Here is a 23,392-nt window from a genome sequence, read left to right as displayed (position 1 = left end):
TAGTAACTGAGAGCGGGTCGGGAAGTGACTCACACGTAAACTGACACATATTGATCATTAATCACGTTCCGATCCGGATCGGCAGGTCTCCCAGAAACTCCGAGGGGTCAACCTGACTCCATAAGTAACTGAAAATTTCTTTACAGAGCCTCTGGAACACATAAAAACAATATGATTGGCTAAATGTTGCCAAAGCGTATAATCAAGTAACGTTACGTAACCAAGTAGATGAATCACGAAAGCCTGCGTGTTAAATATTACTTATTTTTGTTATGAATTAATTGTCACTGTTACATGGCGCTCAGAAACCCTAATAAGAAAAGAGACCGGCTTAGTGGTTTATAGACATTCAGATGCATGAGGTAACGTGCTCTCGTTGCTGAAGGGGTTCTCAAGCCAAGAGAAACAAGCATGGCTACAACGTGTCCAAGTTTAGAGTAAGTCGAATTTAGACCTCCACTCCTCCAGGGGAAACTTCCCTTTTTATGCCTGACCCCTCGACCTCATTTTCCACTCCTGAGAGCCGATCGTATCTCCGGGCCTCGTCCCTCTCGTGGACAGAAGACGTCACGATCGGGAAGGAGAGAGTTTTTGAGACGGGCCCTCCTTTTTTTTTTTTTTTTTCGCTCATTAACAACCGTTTCAAATTTCCTCAACTAATTCCAGCCAAATTTCTCGAGGTACGTGCTGTCGGATACTGTGGAGGAACAAGGCAAGAAAAAAAGGTAGAAAATCACACGTAATGTGACCTGACAGTGTTACAGTCTCCCTCTGTTCGGTGTGGGATGTGTGTGAATGACTAAAGATTCCCAGTTCAGTCCTGACTGCCAGTATGATGGGCCGCTATGGAGGTGAAAGCGTTTTCTTGGCGCTGGCTTTCCCTGGTGCAACTGAACCCTCGCTAGTAAAGACACTCGGCCCATCCCGACGCCACGGCCAAATGGTCTCACTGTGATGCAGGCCTGCAGATGGTGATAGTAAATCACATTATAGACCCCGATCTCAATTATCGTTGCCCAATAATGAGAACACGCCCCCAGAAAGTGTGTTACAACAGTCTATGGTATTTAAGTTGGTGGGGGTTTATTACAGCACAGGGTCATTAACTCTGTCTTATGAGGTAATAACAATGAAAATCTGACTTACTAACTCTACCAACTATGAAATGAATTCCCCGTCTCACTCAATGGGGCAGATTCGTTCTAACACTTTGGCACGTTTAAACCCGAATCAGCTCCTGCTGCACTTTCAAGTTCGGTCATGGCTCCCGTTAAGAGCTCATTAGCAGAAAAACTGCATATATGAAACGGCGCAGGGAAGCAAATGGCTGAAATTAAAGCATCTTGTGTATTTACTACCAAACAAAACTCCAAAGATGCATCTCACAGACTTCCAGTAATCATACAAAATGACTGAAAAATGGAAAGATTTCACGTAAACCTTGTTTCTCCAGCTTTTCGTGGACTAAGAAAATGTTATTTTCAAGGTTAACCAAGGTTTCCAGTAAGATTTTCAAAAGGGTTAACAAGACTAATAGGCTGAAGTATTTCCTGCTCTTTCAAAGATCCCATATTTTATTCAGAAAGTAAGATTTCTCCATGTCTTTTTGATCATGAATCAGAACTAGATGTAATATAAATACCGCAAAAGTATCAAAAAGCTTATTCCCATAGCCCATCGGGACTTCCGTAAGGTTGTGATGTCACAACTGTACAGTCACAGTCTTCCTCAGATCTGTAAAAGATGACCAATCGGAGCACACTGGCCTTTTCGGGGGGGGTTAAACAGACAGGCACTAAATCAGATCACTAAGTCGGGGTGAACAGAGGTGTTGCAGCAGTGGTTAGCATGAGAATAATAATGTGTTTTTTGAACATTAAAGCATGTTAACATTTTCCTGTAGACACCCAAAAAAGTTATAAACCTGAAAATATGCAGAATGTAGGAAACTGAAGGGTTCAGCATGCTTCAAACCAAAAATTAAATAACCAAAATTATGCAAAAGTATTTACAGCTGCCTTAAAAAAAGAAAATATCAGCAGGCTATGGCAATATTAGTCCCAGTCTTTTGCTCCAGTATACTGTGTGCCAAACTATTCACTGGTGTCCCTAATCCACCTGAACACAACATGAAACACACACCTGGGAGTTAAGATAAATGCGATTAATCTTCAACAGCAGCGTACCGGAGCCGACATGTCCCATCTTTGTGATTCTGAAAAGTTTTCACAATCTTACTGTTTCTGCGAGTGATATAAAAGCTGAAATTGAACAATTAATGACGTGCTAATTATTCCAAACACTATTTCACACCCTCTTAGTTTGACAAGCAACCAAGGCTCAACTAACATATTAAAAAAGAGACATCAGGGCTGAGACCTCGAAATGCCAAACACATCATAAGACCGTTGCGTGTTAGTGTGTCATCTTCAATAGTGGTTATGAAGCAGCCTCGGGGTGATTGTATTGATCCTGATTTAATGGTTTATGCTGGAGGGGTCAGCATTTTGGCATTACTATTATCTAACACTCAGACAGACAGAGTGATGATATAACGATGATGAGGACGGTGACGAGGATGGATGGTGGTCACAGATGTACCAGCACACTCACACATAGAGTGTGATTTTCTGAATAAGCACATTCTGGTGGGAAACGGTCCGACAGCCAATTCTAATGTGTCTGTTTTTGTTGCTAATGACATCAGTAATTATATTCCTGAAGCTCAGAATCTCCCAAACTGTTGACAGCAAAGAGACAAATGTACTGTCTATATCGTCTTGATTTATTCTGTGTCATGCATCTCACCAGCTTGCCCATGCAGCGCTGCTGCCCCACTCCGTTCTCACACTTGTGGTGGAGGCTCATCTTGCAGGCTTTGCAGCGGAGGCCGTGCTTCGCCGTGTTCCCCGCCAGGAACACCACATGCTTGGCTGTTGTACCTGATACACACACACACACACACACACACACGCACATACACACACAGAGAAAATAGGCAGCAGGTTCAGATCTATCAAGTCAGGAACTGTGCTCGTGGTGTTCCCAAGTGAGCAGGCAAAAAAGGCAGAGGTAATGGAAACTACTGGTCAGAGCAACATCTCATTCATTTATTCATTGTCTTTGCACTCGTATTCCTCGCCAGAGTTTCTGCGTCTGTGAAACCTGTGAAGCGACATGTGGAACATTTTAACAAGGACAGAATTTAGCACACGCGACACATGATACACACTTTCTGCAAAACCATTTTAACCAAAGTGACTGTGTCTGAGCCAGCGCCATCGCCGCCATGTGAGGAAAAAAACCAAACCGGTGCCTGCGTGCAGCTCGTCCTCACTTATTAATATGTGACTCACAGTTGCTGGAATAAATTAAGATTAATCTGACTGATTTGTGAACCGAAGTTACGCAACATTGCAACTGCAAACGTTCAGCCTGTACGCGCGCATCCGTGCGAGGAGGTGTGTGAAGTGAATACGGAGATAGACAAGGAAACAAAAAATGAGAGCGATTTTTTTTGTTCGGGGTGAAGACAAAAGCTCAACAACAACAACAACAACAACAGCAGTTTGTGTCTTTAATGAAGATCAGCGAGCATGGGGATTTGTTGCCGCGTGTCTCATGTCACAGATTTGATTGTGTAAATGTGCGTTTGATAACCAAGAAGGCGGTCGCTGGATTTAACAGGGTGACCTGCTCAAGCTCAGCTGTTTGTCAAAGGTTCGGCTGCATTAACTTTTAAATATTTAAAAGATCCTGATATTGCTGTCTGGACCTTGAAGCATCACAGACCATATTCCTGCTCAGGGCAGCAGAATCCTGAAAACTGGGGTTGGGGGAGGAAGCTATCATAACTCTCCGCTCTCCTGAAACTGTGTATGCTTGGAGGTAGTGGAACGGCCAGGGCTTCAACATCAAATATCAACTCTTTAAATATCATGAACGAAAAGACCTTCTGAGTTCAAGATCAAATACAAAGGATAATACTTATCAACCATTAACCAACTGCTTGTTAACACCATGAGCTGACACTCATCATCCCACACAGGTTCTACTAGTTGGTTAGCTATGAGCAAGACCTCACTGATGAAAAAAGCTTAAATGCTACTAATATGCATGCAGAGAAACATGAGCTAAAGGTTAATATCAGTACCCTACTGGAAAGTGCATGATCCTCCAAAAATATGAGAGGAGAAACAAGTTCCTGAGAGGACGAATTATTCCTCTGTGTTCCACACAGCACGGACAAAAAAAGAACAAAAAAAAACACACCACTTACAGCCAGCGGTGGCTATTTGACATATCATTTGACAGCTATGCCACATTAACAAGAGAGGACAGTATTGCGAAGTCCCGGTGCTGTTATTAGTTGTAGTCTGACAGCTGTGCACTCCTGGCTCCGTATCGATTAATCGATGAGCACGTGCCCTTCCCCCGGCTCACTCCCTGCATGTGAAAATATGTCAATGCAAAGGATTCATTGATTGGCGAGCGTCGAGAGCACAGGGAGAATAACGGGCCCAGATCTCATCCGCGGAGAGATCGCCAGGTTTGTTCACAGCTGTCAGGTTGTGTAAAGTTCTGATTTCGAGCGAGCGTTGTGACAAGCAAATAATGTCTGCATTTCAGTCCGGATTATCCTCAACACAGCAGCATATTCAGGATGATGAGCAGGGTGAAGAGGTTCAATGAGCAGTACAGCCGTACTGTGAATGTGAAACCAAGCGGAACACCTGATCCTCCGAACAACACAACAACAAACACAGGAAATAATGTGTACTTAAGGTACAAGGCCTCTCGGGTGTAGTCTACCTAGCCAATACGGGGGGGGAAAAAAAAAAATCTCAGCTCGCTCTTCACGTGCTGTAATTTGAACCAGAGCTGACTAGCAGTGGAGGCCACTTGAAACTCAGTAATGGGTGGAAAACTGGATCTGCGTTCCTCATTTAAAACTCGCGTGTCGCTTGGCTGAGCCTCACCGACACAGAGCTGGAGTGGACTCAGTTAACCTGAGATGGAAACCGAGGGAAATGCGAGCCCGGCCTCATCGGTCAGCCGCAGATCACCCCAGCGACAACAGCAGCAGCAGCAGCAGCAGCAGCAGCAGCAGCAGAGACACAACGAGCTCCAATTTTTAGGTCATTCTAAACCAGGTCGGCCGATGACGCTCTCTAACGAGCACTTGGAGTTCCATTCTCCTTCTGGTCGGCAAACAATGTCTCTATTGCGTCTTCAAAGCAGCCTGACCCCGAGCTCTCGTCCGTCTCTCTGGATGCACGGGAAGCCGAGTCGCATTCTCATCTCAAGCTATCGTTGACTAGAGACAAGTGGTTTCCCTACATGTGAACAGAAGTTTAAACTTAGATTGGGCGAGTGGTTTAACAGTAAGACAGACTTCAGAGGGGTTAGCTGAATTTAAAATTCAAATCGGTAAGATAGTAGATAGTTGAGTCTCATTCACAACTCTGGACCTCTGGAAATTGGACCTTGAATCTGTAGGATTAAACACAAAACATTAATCACATTCTTCAGTATCTGTCTTTTAAACGCCACTGAAATGTGAAATGTTTTGTGCAGCACCTTATTGAAGATTGCACATTATCCTCCAAAACATGACAACAACACAGGGAATACGGTGAAAAAGTAATCAGATCGGTTTACCAATGTCGTCAATATTAGTAACAGATTTTTGTTTGAGGACATGATGTTTCTTTGCAAATTGTAGTAATATGTCAATTAAGTGTGTATATTAATCAAATCATGAATGAAAAGTACAGTATTTCTGTTGCCGGCTAGCAAGAGTAGCAACATTAAATCGGCTAGTTTGATCGCACTCAATCAAACTAAGCTGTTCAAGCAGGCTGATACAAGAAACCGACGCTGCCGTCTTCTTCCAGTAATGGCGTGAGTGCGTTTAGGTGCTTTTTACCCCTCCAGGCCCAGAGAAAGTGTCCCGGGCCTTAAGGCTTCTTCACAGCTGTGGGGAAAGTGAGCAACAGTGCTGCTGCTCTCTCTGGCATCTGCTGTTTCTTGGCTACTTCGCCTTTAAAGCCCATTATTCATTCGCACTACACTAAAGGACGAGACTCCTGCCAGACGTCCAATACCTTCTTCATCTCGCCTCTTATTTTTTTTTCCCCACACAATCTTTCTCCCTCGACTTCCCACTCTTCCTCCCCTCCTGCGCAATCACTCTTACGCTGCACGCTCGCCTTTACAATAGCCACACATTGATCCATTAAGCCTCTGTTCTCGCTTCACGCCTCCTGGTTTCCCTGTGCAAATAACCTTCATCGTGACAATAACTCCTCCACCTCCTCTTCTCCCTAAGCTCCACCAAAACACTGAACCGAACGGCATCATTTGGTGCGTTTGCAAATGTTTCTGCCACAGCCATTAGTCTTTAACGCTTATAAAAACTATTTCCCCATCTGGAAAATTTAAGGAAATAAGGCCTAGAATGCTGATGACATTGTTATGTTCTGAGTATTTCTGTTTTCACGTGTCCATCTGTTATCAGGGGACTTACATCGGGAGCAGATGCAACGGGAACTGTTTTTAGAAATCAAATTCACTACGGCCGATGAGGGGTGTCACGCCGTCTGCAGAGATTGTCTGTTTATCTGAAGATCTCTGCCCTAAACGTGGGAGTTTAGAGGCTTAACTGTCTCCATGTCATGTGTCAAACGGTGCCATATGTCACTTTTCTGGCAGTGAAGATTCAAAACGAAATGTGAACGCGTCTACCGAAATTCAGGACAATCTAGCCACCAGTTGTCCGGACATTTCAAACAAAACCTTATGGCGGCATTAGAGGAAGCGTCTCTCCATGGACCATGAACGTCCGAACAAAATTTCACGGCACTCCTGCTGATATCTGTCGAGATATTTCGGTCTCGACCTAAGTGTCAAGCTGACACTCTGCCTTCACTTGTCTGCCCGCGCGGCTAAAAGCAGCTTTTTCCCGTTGTTTGAGTCTAACACGTCAGCGGCCTCAAAAATATCTCTCTCTCGACTTTTTCGGTGACTGACGTCGTTCAGCTGACATTTTGCCTCCGCTGGCACTCACTCTTGACATTTTACAATGCGCCTTTCGATGGAGCGCCGGCGTTGGAGAGAAGTTTTTCGAGACGCAGCTGACATTGTCTGCGTTTAAAATGGATAAAAGGCAGCGGCGGGTGGAAGCGCGAGGTCGTCACTACGCGCGGCTGCTGGATCTTGTGTGACAAAGAGAGGAAACACAGCTGGCACTCACTCCTTTTCACGGCCTCAGACACCTAAGTGCATCTCGGTGGTATCACAGAGAAGCCTCAGTTAGCCACCACAGCAGTATCTGTATACTCTTCAACCTTGACCCCGAGATTAATTTCTCTCTGGGAGAAACCATGTGCGTCTCAGGGATTTCATAGCATGGATCGGTGCGTGTTGATCAAGTGAGTTGACTGTCTCATTCTTTAAACATCAACTTAGCTGGAAGTTGGAAGCCTCGATTTGAGGCGTTTGAGGGATTTTAAGAGCTACTCATTGTCAAACCCCTCAGACTGGTTGCAAGATATTAATATAGTAGTAGTAATCAGTATATCAGACTGATTGACTGATATTTTGTAATGGTTTAGCTTCAATCTCTATCATCTAATCCTCCGAGCTCCATCCGTGGAATTTGTTACGTAAGTTCACGACCCAAAAGCAGCAAGTGTTTTGTTTTTTTCAGCCCCGTAAATCATATTACACCCCCTGCCAGCCACAAACAACCCTCCCATTCACTCACGCAGACGTTTAATTTAATAAGCCATTTTGCAGCAAGGACCTGCAATCAATATCTCGGCATTAAGCGATCAGAATCCGAGCATTTTTATGCACCAGCGAAAACAAATTCATTGTGCCTTTCACAACAAGGACACCTATAAATAAAAACTGAACACTGCACATATATTTAAGCCCATGTAATAATGGAGGGAAAACATGGCTGAAACAAAACAGGAGCGAGGATAACCTTGGAATAAACAAAGGGATGTGTTCTGAATACATTACTTAAGTTTCAATGTTACTCTTAACTTAGTTGATAGCTGTAAACAGATGTTCTTTGAGCTTTTCTGAGTGATTATGATGGCGTTTGATTATCACACGTGGTCACCGGCGAGCATTTCAACAACAACAACAACAACAACAACAACAACAACAAAAAAAAGCTGAACAGGAAGGAGAACATGTGTCGAGCAAGCCGGGATCTGAATAGCGGTGTTGACGTTGCTCGAAATGATACATGGATGCAAAAACAGTATGTTGGCTTACAATTAGGCAAGTGAGCGCCAACATAAAAAAAATATAATGTGTTTATTGCCCTGTTAAGTATTCAGTGATCTGGTTTACTTTAGATCCATCTATGAACCTAATAAATAAGTCAGTGAGCACTATGATGTAATTCCATCTATATAATGGACGACACATTTCATTTGTACAGGCTTTTATATAATAAAGGATCCTCCTTGAGGAAGTATGTGGGTGTGTAATGTTCCTAACAAGCCTCTTGAAATATTAAAGATATGATATGGAACATTTAAGAGTTGAAATATCTAAAAACAAAAGAGACCTATGCTAAATATTTTGTTCAGTTTGTACTTACATTACCCCAAATGTTTGCAACCGTGTTCAAACCCAGAGAGCTGCAAAAATCTGTAAAATCTGTGATTTTACTGAAGCTAACGGTACATTTTATTTGGTCCCCTGTCTCTATAACTTCTAGGAGAGTCAGAGAGACTAAATGGAAGAAAAAAATGTAGTCACGTCAGTCAGCTGCAACGGTCGTGATTTAACAATGAGGACAACTCCCACCATCTTGCACCATGTCACAACTTTGTCTTCAAACTACGTCTTTTGTTTAAATTGTTTTGATTGAGAAACTTAAAGCAGCAGAAATTACATCTTTTATACTAAAATTGAAACTTTGATAATGTGATTGACCTGGAGCGTGATTAAAGGTGTGAATGTTCACTGGCCTATTCGATTTTACTTCACCTGCCAACGATTCTTGATGCATCTTGATGCAACTCAGTCCGTCCTCAGATTTCTGTAGAACTGCACACGGCCACTTTTTCATCATTTAATACAAACAGTAAGATAAATCCGTATCTGAAAGTCCTGCTAAAAATCAGACCACAATAGACTATACAAAATAAAAATCTTGATCTTTCCAGCACCAGCATATGTGTCCATTATATCCAGTATATGTCCAATAATTTGATATATTGTAAACGGTATCTTTCCGTCACGTCTGGCAGTTTGGGAAATGTTGTTGCAAGTCGTGGATTCATAAAGGCACAAAAGTATTACAGACATTTTTCACTTCACAGAAGCTTTCTCCACCGTCATCAGTGCCATAAAAAATAATCACTGCACTCTTTTGACTCTGTGAACCTTCAGCAATATGTAATGAATGGCCGTTAGGATTTAATAATCGCAGCATGCTTGTAGCAGCAGTGTGAGTCCCCTCTACTCCACGGCGACAGCTCTCTCCCTTTCTCTCCTGTGTGCTGCTCTTTGACTCTGGGACACTGAGTCAGACTTTGACGGCACAATAACAGCTTATTACACACACAGACGTACACACATAAACACACACAGACGCACACAGATAACCACCCTCCACTCTCCCTCCCCCTCTCTCTCTCTCTCTCTCCGCAGCGGACCACAATGTGTTCTCGTTAAAGCAGGACAAATGAAGAAGAGGGCAGCATCTTTTGTCGTGAGTGGACCAGAGGGCCCTGCACCTATCACAGGGCCAGGCAGACCTGACATCACACTTCCATTATTAACAGACCGCTGGAGGACTGTTCGAGGCTTACGCCACCAGACGCGCCTCACTGGCCACATAAAAAAGCAGACCAGTGCAAAAAATGTTTTAAAAAACGTGTACAGTATGAATGTGTTTCATGGTGGGATGAGCTTTAGTTTGAATCGCATAGTCATACATTCAAAGCAAAAATTCTTCAGGATGGAAAAAAGCCTCTACACAACACTATGAATTCAATCTACAGTACATGCTTTTGTTTGGTTGCTCAAGAGCACTGCAGACCTGTAAGTGTGAGAGTTGAACCAGCTGACAACCTGTGTTAACTGTTTTGGGGTTTGGTTTTGTTTTCAGCATCCTGGTGGCCGCAGAAACCAGCTGTAAACACAATATAGACGCATCATCATATATCATATAACCATTGTTTCAGCTGAAATGGAAAATTTGTTCGCAAACAGTTTCTTATTGATGCATCCCGTTGACGTGAGGTAACAGCTTTATTAATTTAGAGTAAAGACCATGTCTAATAATATTAAATCTCCTTTTAGCTCCATTTCGATCTCCACCAAGTATCGGTCACTTTAGCTGTTGAACGGTCCACCGTGTTCACCAAAAAGTCACTCACTGTGTCTAACTACTTGGTACAGGTGGAGCTTTTTGAATGAAAACAGCTAACGTGCTGGAAATGACACCGGTGATGACTGTCAGAGTGAACGAGGGGAGAAAAGTTGAAGCTGAAACTTGCAAAAAAAGTCAGTAGAGCCGAGAGAAAGTGCGGACTACTGTGGTTTTGTAACTGTGCACAAAGCTTTAGGAATGCACAATATACAGTCTGTACTGGCTGATGATATATCGACCCTGTAATGGGAAATTAATATTATCTACTGTCAGGCCATAATTAAATCATAGCTGATAAACCGATAATATGGAGATGAATTGCTTTCACTGACTGGACTGATGAGAGCAGCATCTACACTGTTCAAATGAGGTGGCGGTATGCTCCTTTAAATACCAAATAATAAACACAGAGAAGGAGATGAAGAAGCTCAGCACGATGCTGTCGTGCTGCTGCTGAGACTGGAGAGACTAGACAGCAGTTATTTTGCAGTCTCACAGGAAGAATACGCAATTGTAAAACACGAGTTTAAACCACCTATTATCAACTTCTTCTTTAAAAACACAAGAATATGTCATTAGTATTCTAATTATCAATATTGGCCATGAGAAGCAGGTGGTCATCAGTTCTCATAATGTATGTCCTCAGTGCAAAGAACTGGCTCAACCTCCCAACCAATATCTTTTGATTTTCTTCGTATAAAAATAGACTGCTGGCAAACTGCTCAAGTTCTGGTGTCCCTCCACTCTATATGTGCACATTTACATGCTCGTTTCCTAACCCGCCAGTCTGATGTCTTTTAATCCGCTACCAGACGTGATATCAGGGGCTAGTTGAGCAGATGGTGCGGGCAGCCTTTGTCATTATCATGCTGCAGAGGCCCCCCATATATATAAGACTTAGCGGTCCCGCAGCACTGATGGTTAACAAGGAGGAGAAACTTGAACATCTGTCGGGGGGGGGAACAGGTTCGGGAGCTGGCACGACTGTTGTTGGCTATCTGACTCCCTGGCAGACAGGCAGAGGGAAGTGGCTCAGTGTGCAGGAAAAAGGGAGGACGAGAAACTTCAGTCACGTGTCAATGGGTCTGGCTGGAGGTTTCTAACTGTCTTGAGTGTGTTTCGGTACTTGTGTGTCCGGTACTGATCACACTAATGTCGGAGCGAGGCGACCATACCTACGATCATGTGGTTGCAGACGTCACAGAACGTGGGCTTCTTGAAGATGTGCTCCATGAAGCAGTGCCCCGCCGAGTCCACCTGCAGCGGGTTGCGCGACTGGGAGCGCGACGTGGGAGGAGGGGCGCAGGGGATGGCCGGAGGGACCGGAGGGATGGGCAGGTTGGTGGTGTGCGGCGGGGCCATCCCGATGTTGCAGAGATGGCCCGTGCTGCTGCTCACGTCGGACAGCAGCTCCGTCTTGTTGTCGCTGCTGTTTCGGAAGAAGTTGTCGGCGCTCTTGCTGCGGATGCTCTTGGTCTTGAAGGACAGCGAGCGCTTGAGCCTCTGCAGCTGTAAAAAAAAAAAGAAAAAAAAAGAGGGAAATGACGTTGAAGAAGAATGGAGCGAGGAAGGGGAAAAGAATGGAATAATGAAGGGAGAGGATGACGGGGGAGAGAGAGAGAGAAATTCAGAGCCAACCGAGAGAGATGGGAAGTAAATTAATTCCTGTTAGAGCCTAAATGAATCGCCAATTTAGCCTGTGGAACCTTCAGGTGATTTCTCTGAGTCCCACGCCTGATAAAAGGACCACTGCTCGGGGCGACGTTTCATTGCTTGGCAGCAAACCTTTCTCGAGGTTCCCTACCTGGAAGGTAATGTGATTTCCTGGCTAGGGCGATGCATCACGTCAACCACTATTCCTCACACGCTATGCTGCCGCTGCCGGCTGCTGCCTCTATCAATCTCATTAGTCTCCTCTTTTACAGTAACACTATTCATAACACTTCTCGCTGGCAGCCCGTCGTTTAACCCTCGCAGTGTGTACTTCCTCCTCTGCGAAAACTCACTTAATTCTGGGCTCAAACACGCAATAAAGAATCTCTGTGCTACTGTAATGCAATTTTACAGTTCTGGCTTTCTGGCCGGTGCGTGGCTGCAGGTCTCCTAATGAGGAAATAGATTTTATTCTAAGGGTTAGTAAGCAATTGATGGGTAGGAAAGCACTCCTAATGATCCATTATCTCCTAGCGCACCATTACAGGCCTGGATGTGCGACTGTAAACACGTGAACACCTGCGGCCGGTATTTCAGTTTTTCTGCCGCGTGCTCGGGGTTGGACCGCCCTCTTCGAACTTTAAAGTATTAGTGGGGATACTACATCTACTGCAAAACAATAGGTCGAATAAACACCCATACATAGTTAACAGTTGCTATTTTGGGCTAACAAGCCTGAGCAAATTATCTAGAGAGCTTCTCACAGCTCGCAGCTCTGGTATGGTAAAGATCAATCAAATCCACGGGTCACTCCGGGAACAATCAATTTGGACCCTTTTCTCTACCATTACCGCCCCCGCACAGGAAATGCACACATGACGATGTAGCCGCACATATTATGCTGCAACCTCTTGTGGCGCATTACGTCCACGGCTGTGACGCGCCCTGGAACAATAAAACAGTGGTAAGGCAACAACAGTAGACTTCACACAGCTGATTCTACATAACATTAGATGGATGAGATTTTTTTTTTTTTTTTGGTGTGATGGTAAAGGATGCTAGACTTGTTTCCTGTGAGGTGGTTTTATGTCACTGAAATAAAAAGACAATCGCAATAAATAAATATCTCTCTGAATGGTCAAAGTGAGGGAGGAGATGTGTGCATGCATCAAAGGGGGGGGTGGGGGGTCATGCTGCGTTTGATGACACCAAAAACTGCGCGTTCTACTGTAAAAGCAGGGAGGGTTAATGGGGAGGGCGTGACAGAAAACAAACTAAAAACAAAAACAAACCAAAAAAAAAAAAAAGAGCCAGTTATTGCATAAGCTCATATGTCAAACCATTCGGGAACATAAAGAGTGTGCTCTGGGAATATGGGTGATGATGGATCAAACCATTCTGTGGCACAGACCCCACTGAGCGATCGATCTTAAAAAGGCAGAAAAAGTTGTCGCGTGAGACAACTTTTCATCCTCGTGTACATGCAGGTATGACTGAGATCAGCGGTGCGCTACAGTTTTTTGGTTTTTTTTTTGCACAAGAGTGGAGGCTCACCTTGCGCTTGTGATGTTCGGGCCTCACAGTATTCTTAAAGGAGGGATAAAAACACAAACACAGCTTTACTTAATGGTGGTAAACTCGCATCCTGTCTTAAATCACTTTTCTGCAGGCCGCTCGAGGACTAGGACGAGATTGCTGGAAGTGAGCGAGGCTGTCGTTTGGCAGAAGCTTTAAAGATGTTGTGAGTTGCCGGCGGTCTGTTATCATTATTTTTCCCGGTGACCAAATGTGCCAGAGCAAGGGCTCACATGCCGAAACAGTGCAAAGGAAGCGGTCGTCTCTGTCCGTCATCCCAGGGAAGAGTGAGGAAAACGGAAGCAAAAGATAGATTCAGCCTCGTCTTTAAAAAAAAAAAAAAATCAAGCAAAATAAGAGGAAGAGTGAGTCTCATCGTGTCCTGCGTGAGAGTTTTTGTGGACGGGACGGGGAGAGAGCTGCTGTAGCCATCCACTACCAGGATGACGAGTCCAATATTCTGCCACTAATTGTAGTAGTCTGGGCAACATGTGGCCCACATAGATGGCAGAGCGCCTGAGGCAGCTGTGGATCTCTGTCACACAGCCTACTTTTCTTTCCTACATCGGCCACAAGTAGAAAGTGCCACCAACCCATGTGCCACTTACTCTCTAATAATAATACAGTATAACTTCCTTTAACACTACAGCACAGTGATTCTGTTTCGAGGAGCCTTTCAGGTTCACGGCTCCTATCAGTTCTAGATGCCTAACTCAAGAGGAAAACACAGTATTGTCACTGAAGCACCTTAAAAGAGCGTGTTGTGTTTGATAATGACTTTAAAGTGACCTCATCTGCATCTAAAGGTTGTTTTCCTGCTGTGCCACAGTGCCATGATGTTACTCTGATGGTATTCCAACACGCTGAGGAGGGCTGGCGTACTAAAAATGAGTCTGCAAACATGTTATCTGAGTGCTTCTCTGTCCCATTTCTACATCTGATGATATTCCTGAAATCTTCCCATCATACCAACAGGTATGGTTTACTCCCTGAATCAGCTGGAGAGTCAGAGATAATACAAGAAAGAGTTTAAAATACACGTTGTTCTCTCTGGGAGCTGATCCCTCATGAGTCGATTTTATGGCCATGTTGACAGAAGTTTGTTTATCCTGCTCTTTTAACAAGAGTTGGGCTGATGCACAGAGCGACCCGACAGTATATCAGTCTAATGTGGTAAATAGTGAACATAAACAGGGAAAGTCCTACCTTGGTTTCCTGCTGGCTGGCGTTTGCCGTCGGGGATTTGGGTGTCTCATTCTGGTCCCGTTCGTCCTCTTTGCCCCCACTTTCGTCCTGAATCATGTTGGCCGGCGGGATCATCCTCCCTATCTGGGGTTCGCTGTTTAGCCTGACTGTTTGTAGAGTTTGTTTCCTCCCCGAGCTGTTTATATCGTTCCCATTCCTCTATAGTCACCGTGACCCGAGGAGGACGAGAGGAGGAGAAGTCATCCAGACCCGCTGCTGCCGCCGCGAAGAGGAAGTCTGAGTCTCATCCACCGACTGGGAAAAGATCAGGAAAACGTCTTGAAGAGGCTGCGAAGGAAGAGCCTATCGGATCTGAAGTTTGCAGTCAGTCCCGTTCAGCCTCAGAGCGCCTCGTCCTTCTAAAGGAGGCTCTCGCGTTTATTGTGTCGTCGTGCGTAATAATGCCAAGACATCTCCAAGTCCACGCTGCGCGCCGTGCGCCACACACTGCCAGTACTCCGATGGGCGGAGAGCCGTGAGCGACCGAGGGAGGGAAGGATGGGGAAGGAGGAGAAATATGACACAAGGACTCTGTCCTGCCAAAACTCAGCTGGAGGACAATCAGGGAAAAGCACCCATATGGTCGAACTGAATCACTGCCGGATAAAAAGTTAAAAGATGTTTACGAGGGTGGTCACATATTTTCACACTGGCCCATTATTTCCTGGCTAAATTTCCTGGCTTTTTTTTTTTTTCTTTCTGGAAACAGGTTAATTTCTAAGTAACCTTAATCTTCCTTCTTTAGACTAATTGACATGCACTGGGACAATGTTCCTGAAATAAAGTAAGTTTGATAAGTAAATAATTACATTTAGGAATAGATAGGGAGCTTTTTTTTTTTTTTTTTTTTTTTTTTTTTTTTACCGAAATCAAACTGAATTATTGCTAGAAGCAATTGCTAATTTTGAGAAATATACTCCATCTCTTACCATGAGCTCATTGTATGTCCTTTAACTACATGTTAGCTTGGATTAAATAACAGATGATGAATAATAAATTATGTTAAGGCCTCCTGGGAACACAGTTAGAGCTGCAGCCTCAGTCCAAAAGGAACAAATATCCACCTGCCAGCATCTGCAAAGCTCGTCATATAACAAACACATTATTCATTGGGTCAATAACCATCTCAGAAAATACCACAGTTATCAGTTACCAGTTTTTGCGAAAAGGGCTATCATAGCCTCGCAGACATGTTTCATGAAATGCATCTGAAATAACATGTGTTTTTTCATTAAGCTAATATGGGTGAATTCAATGCCACAGTCCATCTTGGACACTGTCTACTGCTGCCATCCCGATGCAAGAGTGCAAGAAAACGTGATAAAGTGAACTCCAGGATGCACTCCCTGTGGACACACAACCATGCATTGAAAATGCAATTCGGGCTGCCCTAATGGAATACCAGTTAGCCTCTATGCTCCTCTGAATGCTTCAGTAATTAACAAATCCTTGTGTGATTTTATTGCATAGGTGTACTGTTTATTAAGAGATGGTGAGACATGTGGGACCAAAAATATTCACAAAACACAAAACAAACAGTCTGATATGTCACAGAATAAACAATTGAGTGAAACTCTAAAATATCCCTGGCTAATTTTGAGTAGCACTCGAACTCTGAGTCACATAACAAAACAAGGTTAATCTCACGCCCCTCCGTCCACCACTGCAGTCCATTATTAGATTAATGAATATACTCGAGGGTGCATCTGTTGAAATTCACTTTTCTGAGAGGATCCACTCAAAGAGTCGGACAGGAAAACAACCACACTATGGTGCAGGGTATATTTACGCATCGATAAGCCATTATATAGAAAACAAACAACATCACGACACTTTACCGTCTGAGGTGAAATATGAGGTGTCTCACCCGCCTCGGATGGGATAGGCGTGATGCCCGCTGTAGTGATACATCACGCTGCCTCCCTCCAGGCTCCCCTGTGATGTGATGTCCTTGAAGTTACATCGCGGGACGAAGGAGGCAGGCGCCAGACTGCAGCCTCCTCACTCTGACGGGAATGCAAACACCAGCATGGTCCCAAGGAGTGAGTCTATCAACCAGCTCAGTTTTCTTGTTAGAGTTCATAAGGGATTCCCTTCCCAAAACCTCCCACATGCTACATGCTCTGAAATGAGACCCGAATCGGGGAAGTGTTTCAGAAAAAAAGCTGGCATAATGTTAAGAATAATCACTTGAGCTTTGGTGTTTTCTAAGGCAGCTATCGTTTTTTTTTTTTTAACAGACTGTAGTTGACCAAAAAACTGTGGATGTGTTATTTTGACACTCCTCTGCCACTTGTGATAAACAAGCTCTTGACAATTTACAGCATCACCGAAAAGCATCATCTGACTGACGAGTATTCAGGGGCTGAGTGTTAAGGAGCCACACATCACAGAACGCACTGCAGAGTCGCCGACGCTCAGAGGGTGGTGGCATTTACATCTACTGTTTAGTTACCCTGTGCTTGTTTAGTTTAGAAGGGTGCGAAGAATTAATTCATAGTCGCTACGTTTCAGGTATCGCTGTAGCACAGAAAATCCAAATAATGTGACACTCCGGACAGATGTTGCCTCCTGTTCTTGTACCCACATAACTTCTAAACTAGGCCCCAGTCCGCAGGCTCTAGAGGAGCACAACTTGTCAAATTATGGGGTACAAAAACCAACTGTATATCAAGGTGATCCCCAAAGAGTGGAGTGGTGAATGTTTGATATAGGAAATAACGTCACTGAAATGTAGTCCTATAGCCAGATGGAATTTGAATTTGGTAGAATAAACCTCAAGGTCAATTCACTTGCTTCCTACATAGCTTTTACTCTAACCACATCACATGTACGTGCCAAAAGATGTTCTAGCTTCTGGGTTTACTTCCAGGTTAGACACCCCACTGAACATGCAGTTTCTCCCGCTGGCCCCGCCTGGGAGTCCCCGCTCTGCCCACAGACTTTTCACTGTGGTGAAATCACAGATTTTCTTGGCTCAAGGAAAGTTGTATAAATGTAAACCCTCATTGGATCAAAATTACAGAATAGAAAGAGACATAATTGGCCTTGTTCGCAGTTTGAGGTGTCTTGTCAACAGTTTTACATGTCTCCTGTTTATAATGGCTGGCTACAATACCCCGAATGGCCACCGGGCAATACTGGAAGCAAGGCTGAGTGCTGCCCTAGAATCAAGGTCTATTATACATTAATGCTATATTCACACGGCGGCCATTTTCTTCTGGCATCAAGTCCTTGAAACATATAGAATCTCTCTAAAAATTCTTATTATTTCACCATTCACAAGTGAAAAAACATTTCACGGTCAATCGACAAATTTAAAAGCCATTATCTAACATTAGCATTCATTCACATCCTAGCCTAGTTACTGTACCACAGTGTTGCATTTTACTACAGGAAAGGTGAAATTAATCCCAAATTATCAATGCAAATTTTGGACACATTCATTTGGACCTGGAAGTGAAATACACAGCATGTAGTCAAATAGTCACATTAGCTGGAAATTGCCAGTTAGCTTAGCACAAAGTATAGAAACGGGGACACAGCTAGCCCAGCTCCACCTTTACAGCTTACCAGTTAACATGCGATATCTCGGTTAGAAACCAAAGTCTAAAAACAGCATATCATGTGGTTTTATGAGGGGGTTACGTACGCGACTATTTTCGTCAGCTCATTTTGAGACCAGACATGACTTATAGTTGTAGGTTGTCACACCATAGCCCACCACCTGGAGAGTGCACAAGACAATCCCCCAAGTGAGTCAGTGAGCCAGACAACCGCAGCATGAGTCAAATGTTGCATTTGTGCTTGTATGTCCATCTGTGTTCGTGTGTGTATGTGTGTGTGTGTGTGTGTGTGTGTGGTTCCTGTGAATCATGTCAGCAGGAAAAGCCAAATGCATGACCAGAAGCCAGTAAAGAAAGCTAAGTGTGAAGAGAGGGGAGAAATGAGAGACCATTAGAGAGAGATAGAGAGAGCGAGAGAGAGAACATTATAATTTCCTCTCTCAGCTGCTGCTGGACCATCGCGGTGGAAGGAGGGCGTGAAAAGATGAGAGGAAGACGGAGAGGACAGAAGACTGGAGGGATGGGGGTTAATTATTCCAAATGAAAGGCCTCATGTGAAGAGCCAAGTTGTGCAATTTCATGGCTTAGAGTCCTCGTTCCTTTCTTACATATATCCCTGTTTATAAGCAGTGTCAGAGCAGTCCTCTTTAATAAACTGTTAGATTACTATTTAAGACAGCGGTGCGACCTCCTCTATTTGTTTCTAACCTTGAAGTCCTTCCTCTTGTTTACCTGCCAGCGGATAAGACAGCCTGAATAATATATTTGAATTGTTTAGCAGATTATATCGGTAAGTAAATTCCATCCGCGCAGACATTTCCGTTTGGGAGGCCCGTGGTCAAACTTCCCAGAAACGATTTTCAAGTTTTTTTTGTTTTTATAACCTGTTCTGGTCATTTTCACTGGTCTCCTTTGAGATCTGTTCACGTCCACATGGAATATGATTCAACATGTAAATAGCCGCAGACCTTTTTTAAAGTCAGATCGATGCAGAAACCAACAAAACTTCATGACGGCTGGCTTCCTCCATCAGCAGTGTGCAGTGTAGACTGTGGAGAAGCAGTGCAGCGTATCTATTGATTTTTTTAAAGCTGAAGTTGTGTTTTCTATTTTTTTTTTTTTTTTTTTGCATTAAACCGCTACGTGTAAATTAAGTAAATCACGCCTGTGTGATTTCCGTAATTTACACGTGTGTGGCAGAGCTGTTGATGAAGGTGTGTGCTTCAGGATGCGCTGAAATGTGTTACTTTGGTTGATTAATGCTATGGAGTCGCTGCAGATCACTAAGCTGTCTGCAGGTCCCTGACACAGAGTTGTAAATGGCTGTTGTACTGTTCGGGCACGTCACTGCATATGTAATGAACTCACACATTAATGTGAAGTATGAAAATCTACGTCACTGCAGATTACCGCTGTCTTATCAAGAAGATTATCAAGATCTCCAGCTACCTGACCTGTTGCTGGACTACTTACGTAACTATTCATATGCACACTATGCAGGACTAAAGCCAGTCTGAGAAATACGTTCTACGTGATCTGTCCTCTCAAGCCATAATTTCATATGTTGGAACTATGCTCTGTAGTTCATTACCCAAATCACAACATGTGGGTTAGAAAAGATTGCTTCTTCTTGGAAACATTATGTGGACTGATCGGCCGACGCAATTTCCGCTCATTGTGTCTCATTTACCGAGAAAAGTTATGAAATCCCCTCTCGAGCTTTGTCACACTTGCATGTGCCAAGATCCACATTTTGCCTCTTTCTGGGAGTTTCTCAGCCACTCCGGCAGACTCAACATGTCAGCCAGTTATTCTTGGAGGAGTGTGTTTCCCCGCTCTCACACACATGGTGTTCCGGTGCCAAGAAGAAGACATGCTGAATCCTGTCATCACTGCAATTCCATTCAGAGCAGAAGCAGAGCGCTGATCGAGTAGTGAACGTATGGTTGTGGGTTTTTAACCCCAGCCCAAGGAATTTGTCTGACAATTTTTTCACCCGTGTCAATTTGTTGGTTAGCTGGGCTGTCAGCAGGATAATACGGAAAATCCTGACTGGGTTTCCTTGAAACTTGGGTGGACGATGGGTCTTAGTCAAGAGTATAGCCAAATAACTTTTCCAAGTAAAAAGGGTCAGGTAGGGATGGATTTGGCGAGGATATTGAGTGTTTATAGCAGTCAATACGGTTTGTGATGACTGTGAATTTAGCCCCCTGGCCATGCAGCTACATGTCAAAGCAACTGACAGACGGACCAGGAGCAAACACAGCCAGACCGCTGCCAAACTGACAGCAGGGACTATAGTACCAAGGTGGTTTTCATGCTTGTTCCGAAGGATTGTTTATTATTATTATCACTGCACCAGTGGAGCTTCTGTGCCATGAATGCTTTCTAATTTAACACTGCAGCAGTTCTATAATTTATGGCTCATCTATCACATTTCTGTCCATAAATGAATAAGTTCAGAGCAAGCAGGAAACAAGTGAAGCATTATAATAAAAACTCTGATTTAATTGGATTCACTGCGAGCGAATGGAGACACATAGGGAACAAAAGTACGAAATGGTTGGAATGGCCCTTTAACGGGCGGTCATCTAAATGTGTAAAGTGTTAATTTATTCTCTTTGTCCTCAGCTAAAAGCAAAACTGAAAATGTTAGCAATTAGCATTGACCCAGCCTGACATTTTATACAGATACACACACACACACACACACACATAGACACGCGTGTCCCAGCATGTGTTAGCCTACAGTAATTGGCAAATGGATTCCCTTAGAACCAAGACTAATTAGCTCACCTTATTATGGGCCACCCTAGGAATAGTCTCTGCAGGGTACATGATAGACCGAGAGATAGGAGTATATATATATATCTATATGTGTGTGTGTGTGTGTGTGTGTGTGATAGAGAGAGAGAGAGAAAGAGGGAGGGAGTGATTTCAAAGGGAAATGTAACTTTCTGAATCAACAGATGTACTGATGATGAAAAAGATTTGGCAAAGACAAATTATGCATGAAAATTCAAATTACTGGGCATCCAGTGGGCCGACAGGCCTATTTTGATTCAAACCATGCAGGGGCCTGTGTTGCATGATAAATGTTTGTCTTTCTCCCCATGTTTTGTGTTCTCATTTTTGAATGTAATAATCCTTAATCACTCGCCTGTCAACCCCACTATGCTGACAAGACTCCACTTATCAATCTTCTGATCGGAGCTTTTGAAGGAATGTAGATGTCCCTTTAATCGCCGTCACTGAATTCTGTCTGTTCTGTTTTTTTTGGAGTCTGTGTGTAGACAAGCAGGCATTCATATTTGTTTTTGTTCACATGGCAGGCTGATATTAACGCTCTAAGGGTTTTAAAATGCTGACTTTGTCACAGCGTGCCGTGTCTGTAATGATTCATGCTGGTTCAGCAGCTCGCAGGATCTCACACTTTTAAGGTGTAAAACTGAGATGCTGTACATTCTGTACATTCCCCACTGGACACCGATCGAAGTGAGTGCTGCTTTTCGAATTGAAGCATCATTCTTTCATCACTTTATTTGACCCAGTGACGCACTGCTGACCCCCTCTGACCATGTAACTGGTCTCCAGCTGGTCATTTCCAAGTCTCAGTGTGTGGCAGTTAGAGCAAATGAGACGGCAGGGGCTAAAAACAGCACAGAGAGGCAGCTGATGCGCCGCCTCGCTGAGAGCAACAAGAGCGAGGAGGGGTGACCTACTGTCAGAGTTACACAGGTTTAGCTTTTAATGGTTTTATTTTTGAACACACCGCATGTTTTTTTTCTATGTTCAATTGTTTATGATCCTGACATATTTTACATAACAAGCTCAGATTCCTTGAATTCCTCCAGTGATTGTTGCATGAATCAAGTTTACTGAGTAATCTGGACTTATAACAGATGCAAAGAGAAATGTGTGTATATATATATATATTATTTATAAAGAATTCGGGGCCAAAAGTCATCATCTGACTGTTGTATTTTAACACATAGTATTTCCTCTATGCATACTTCATCAAACATACAACAAATGTAGAATCACCAGACTTCTATTCACACAGTTGGCTCGTAGGGAGATGTTTTATTTATACCATGGGATGGTTCAGCCAAGCAATCTGATTTATTAACGACCGGTTCCAACCGTGCTGCTAATCCCCATAAAACATGGCTAGCCAGGTTTCATTAGTTGCCATGCCAATTCCCAACAAGGGGGTTAGTTAGCACTCGCTCTGTTATTTCTTCTGGCTTTGATTCGTATGTATTTCACACCATTCTGAAGATACTTATTATACTCTTGAGGACTTTCCTCACAGTATATATGAGCACTTAAGCAATGTTAGTTGTCTTTAAAGTGAAATGTGCATAACATAATTATCATGTTGGGCCGGAAAGTAAAGATGTTCAAATGAACTAAACTTCGAATAGAAAGCTGTTTGTTTACACACTCCCGATGACACACTATTTCAAGGACGCTCTTCTTTACTTTAAGTCTTCCTCGCTCCAATTGGAAAATCCAGTCTAAAGTCAACAACAAAGAAATATATACATATAGTATCACCAATGCATGCCCAGTACTTGGAGAACATATTGGCTTCTGTGTCATCATTTATGAATGACTCCCACTCAGGCCATGATACTGGGGCACCATCTGGGACTCACAAACTGGCACTTATCAATTTCTTATCAAAACGTGACTCTGAGCTGATGGAAAAGAGGGCATCTTTCCTGCGTCTTCCTCTCCCTGGTTCATTTCTAATATATTTCTGTGACTCTGAGGCTACTCAGGACCTTACTCTGATCTGACCAGTTGATAGTTGATAGATTCCCGAAGATGCTTTTGTGATATATTCTTACTTGGGTGGCTGATGGACGCCAGTCGTCACCCATGAGGAGCCGGCGGACTAGAACAAGGCCACGATGATGACTTGCTCTAATTAACAGTGTAG

General features: G+C 43.6%; 1 protein-coding gene across 4 annotated transcripts in view; it reads right to left on the bottom strand.

Annotated features, from left to right (window-relative positions):
• Positions 1 to 16,811, bottom strand: part of stac (SH3 and cysteine rich domain) — a 32,288-nt gene extending 15,477 nt beyond the window's left edge. Inside the window, exons 1-5 of one of the 4 annotated variants that reach the window (XR_005070359.1) lie at positions 16,717 to 16,811; positions 14,840 to 15,474; positions 13,613 to 13,645; positions 11,581 to 11,914; positions 2,809 to 2,942 (exon numbers count right to left, since the gene is read on the bottom strand). Coding sequence is in view for 3 of the 4 variants with exons in the window: in XM_037072424.1 (XP_036928319.1) it covers positions 2,809 to 2,942; positions 11,581 to 11,914; positions 13,613 to 13,645; positions 14,840 to 14,953 (615 nt within the window). In the remaining variant the exon portion in view is untranslated. Of the gene's footprint in view, positions 1 to 2,808; positions 2,943 to 11,580; positions 11,915 to 13,612; positions 13,646 to 14,839; positions 15,529 to 16,716 lie in introns of those variants that run through there. The other 3 variants (XM_037072424.1, XM_037072426.1, XM_037072425.1) reach the window with 3 other exon arrangements.
• Positions 16,812 to 23,392: the final 6,581 nt, after the last annotated feature.

This window comes from Acanthopagrus latus, chromosome 16 (assembly GCF_904848185.1).
Source record: "Acanthopagrus latus isolate v.2019 chromosome 16, fAcaLat1.1, whole genome shotgun sequence".
Lineage (NCBI taxonomy): Eukaryota > Metazoa > Chordata > Actinopteri > Spariformes > Sparidae > Acanthopagrus > Acanthopagrus latus.
This window is presented reverse-complemented; position numbering and strand designations above follow the sequence as displayed.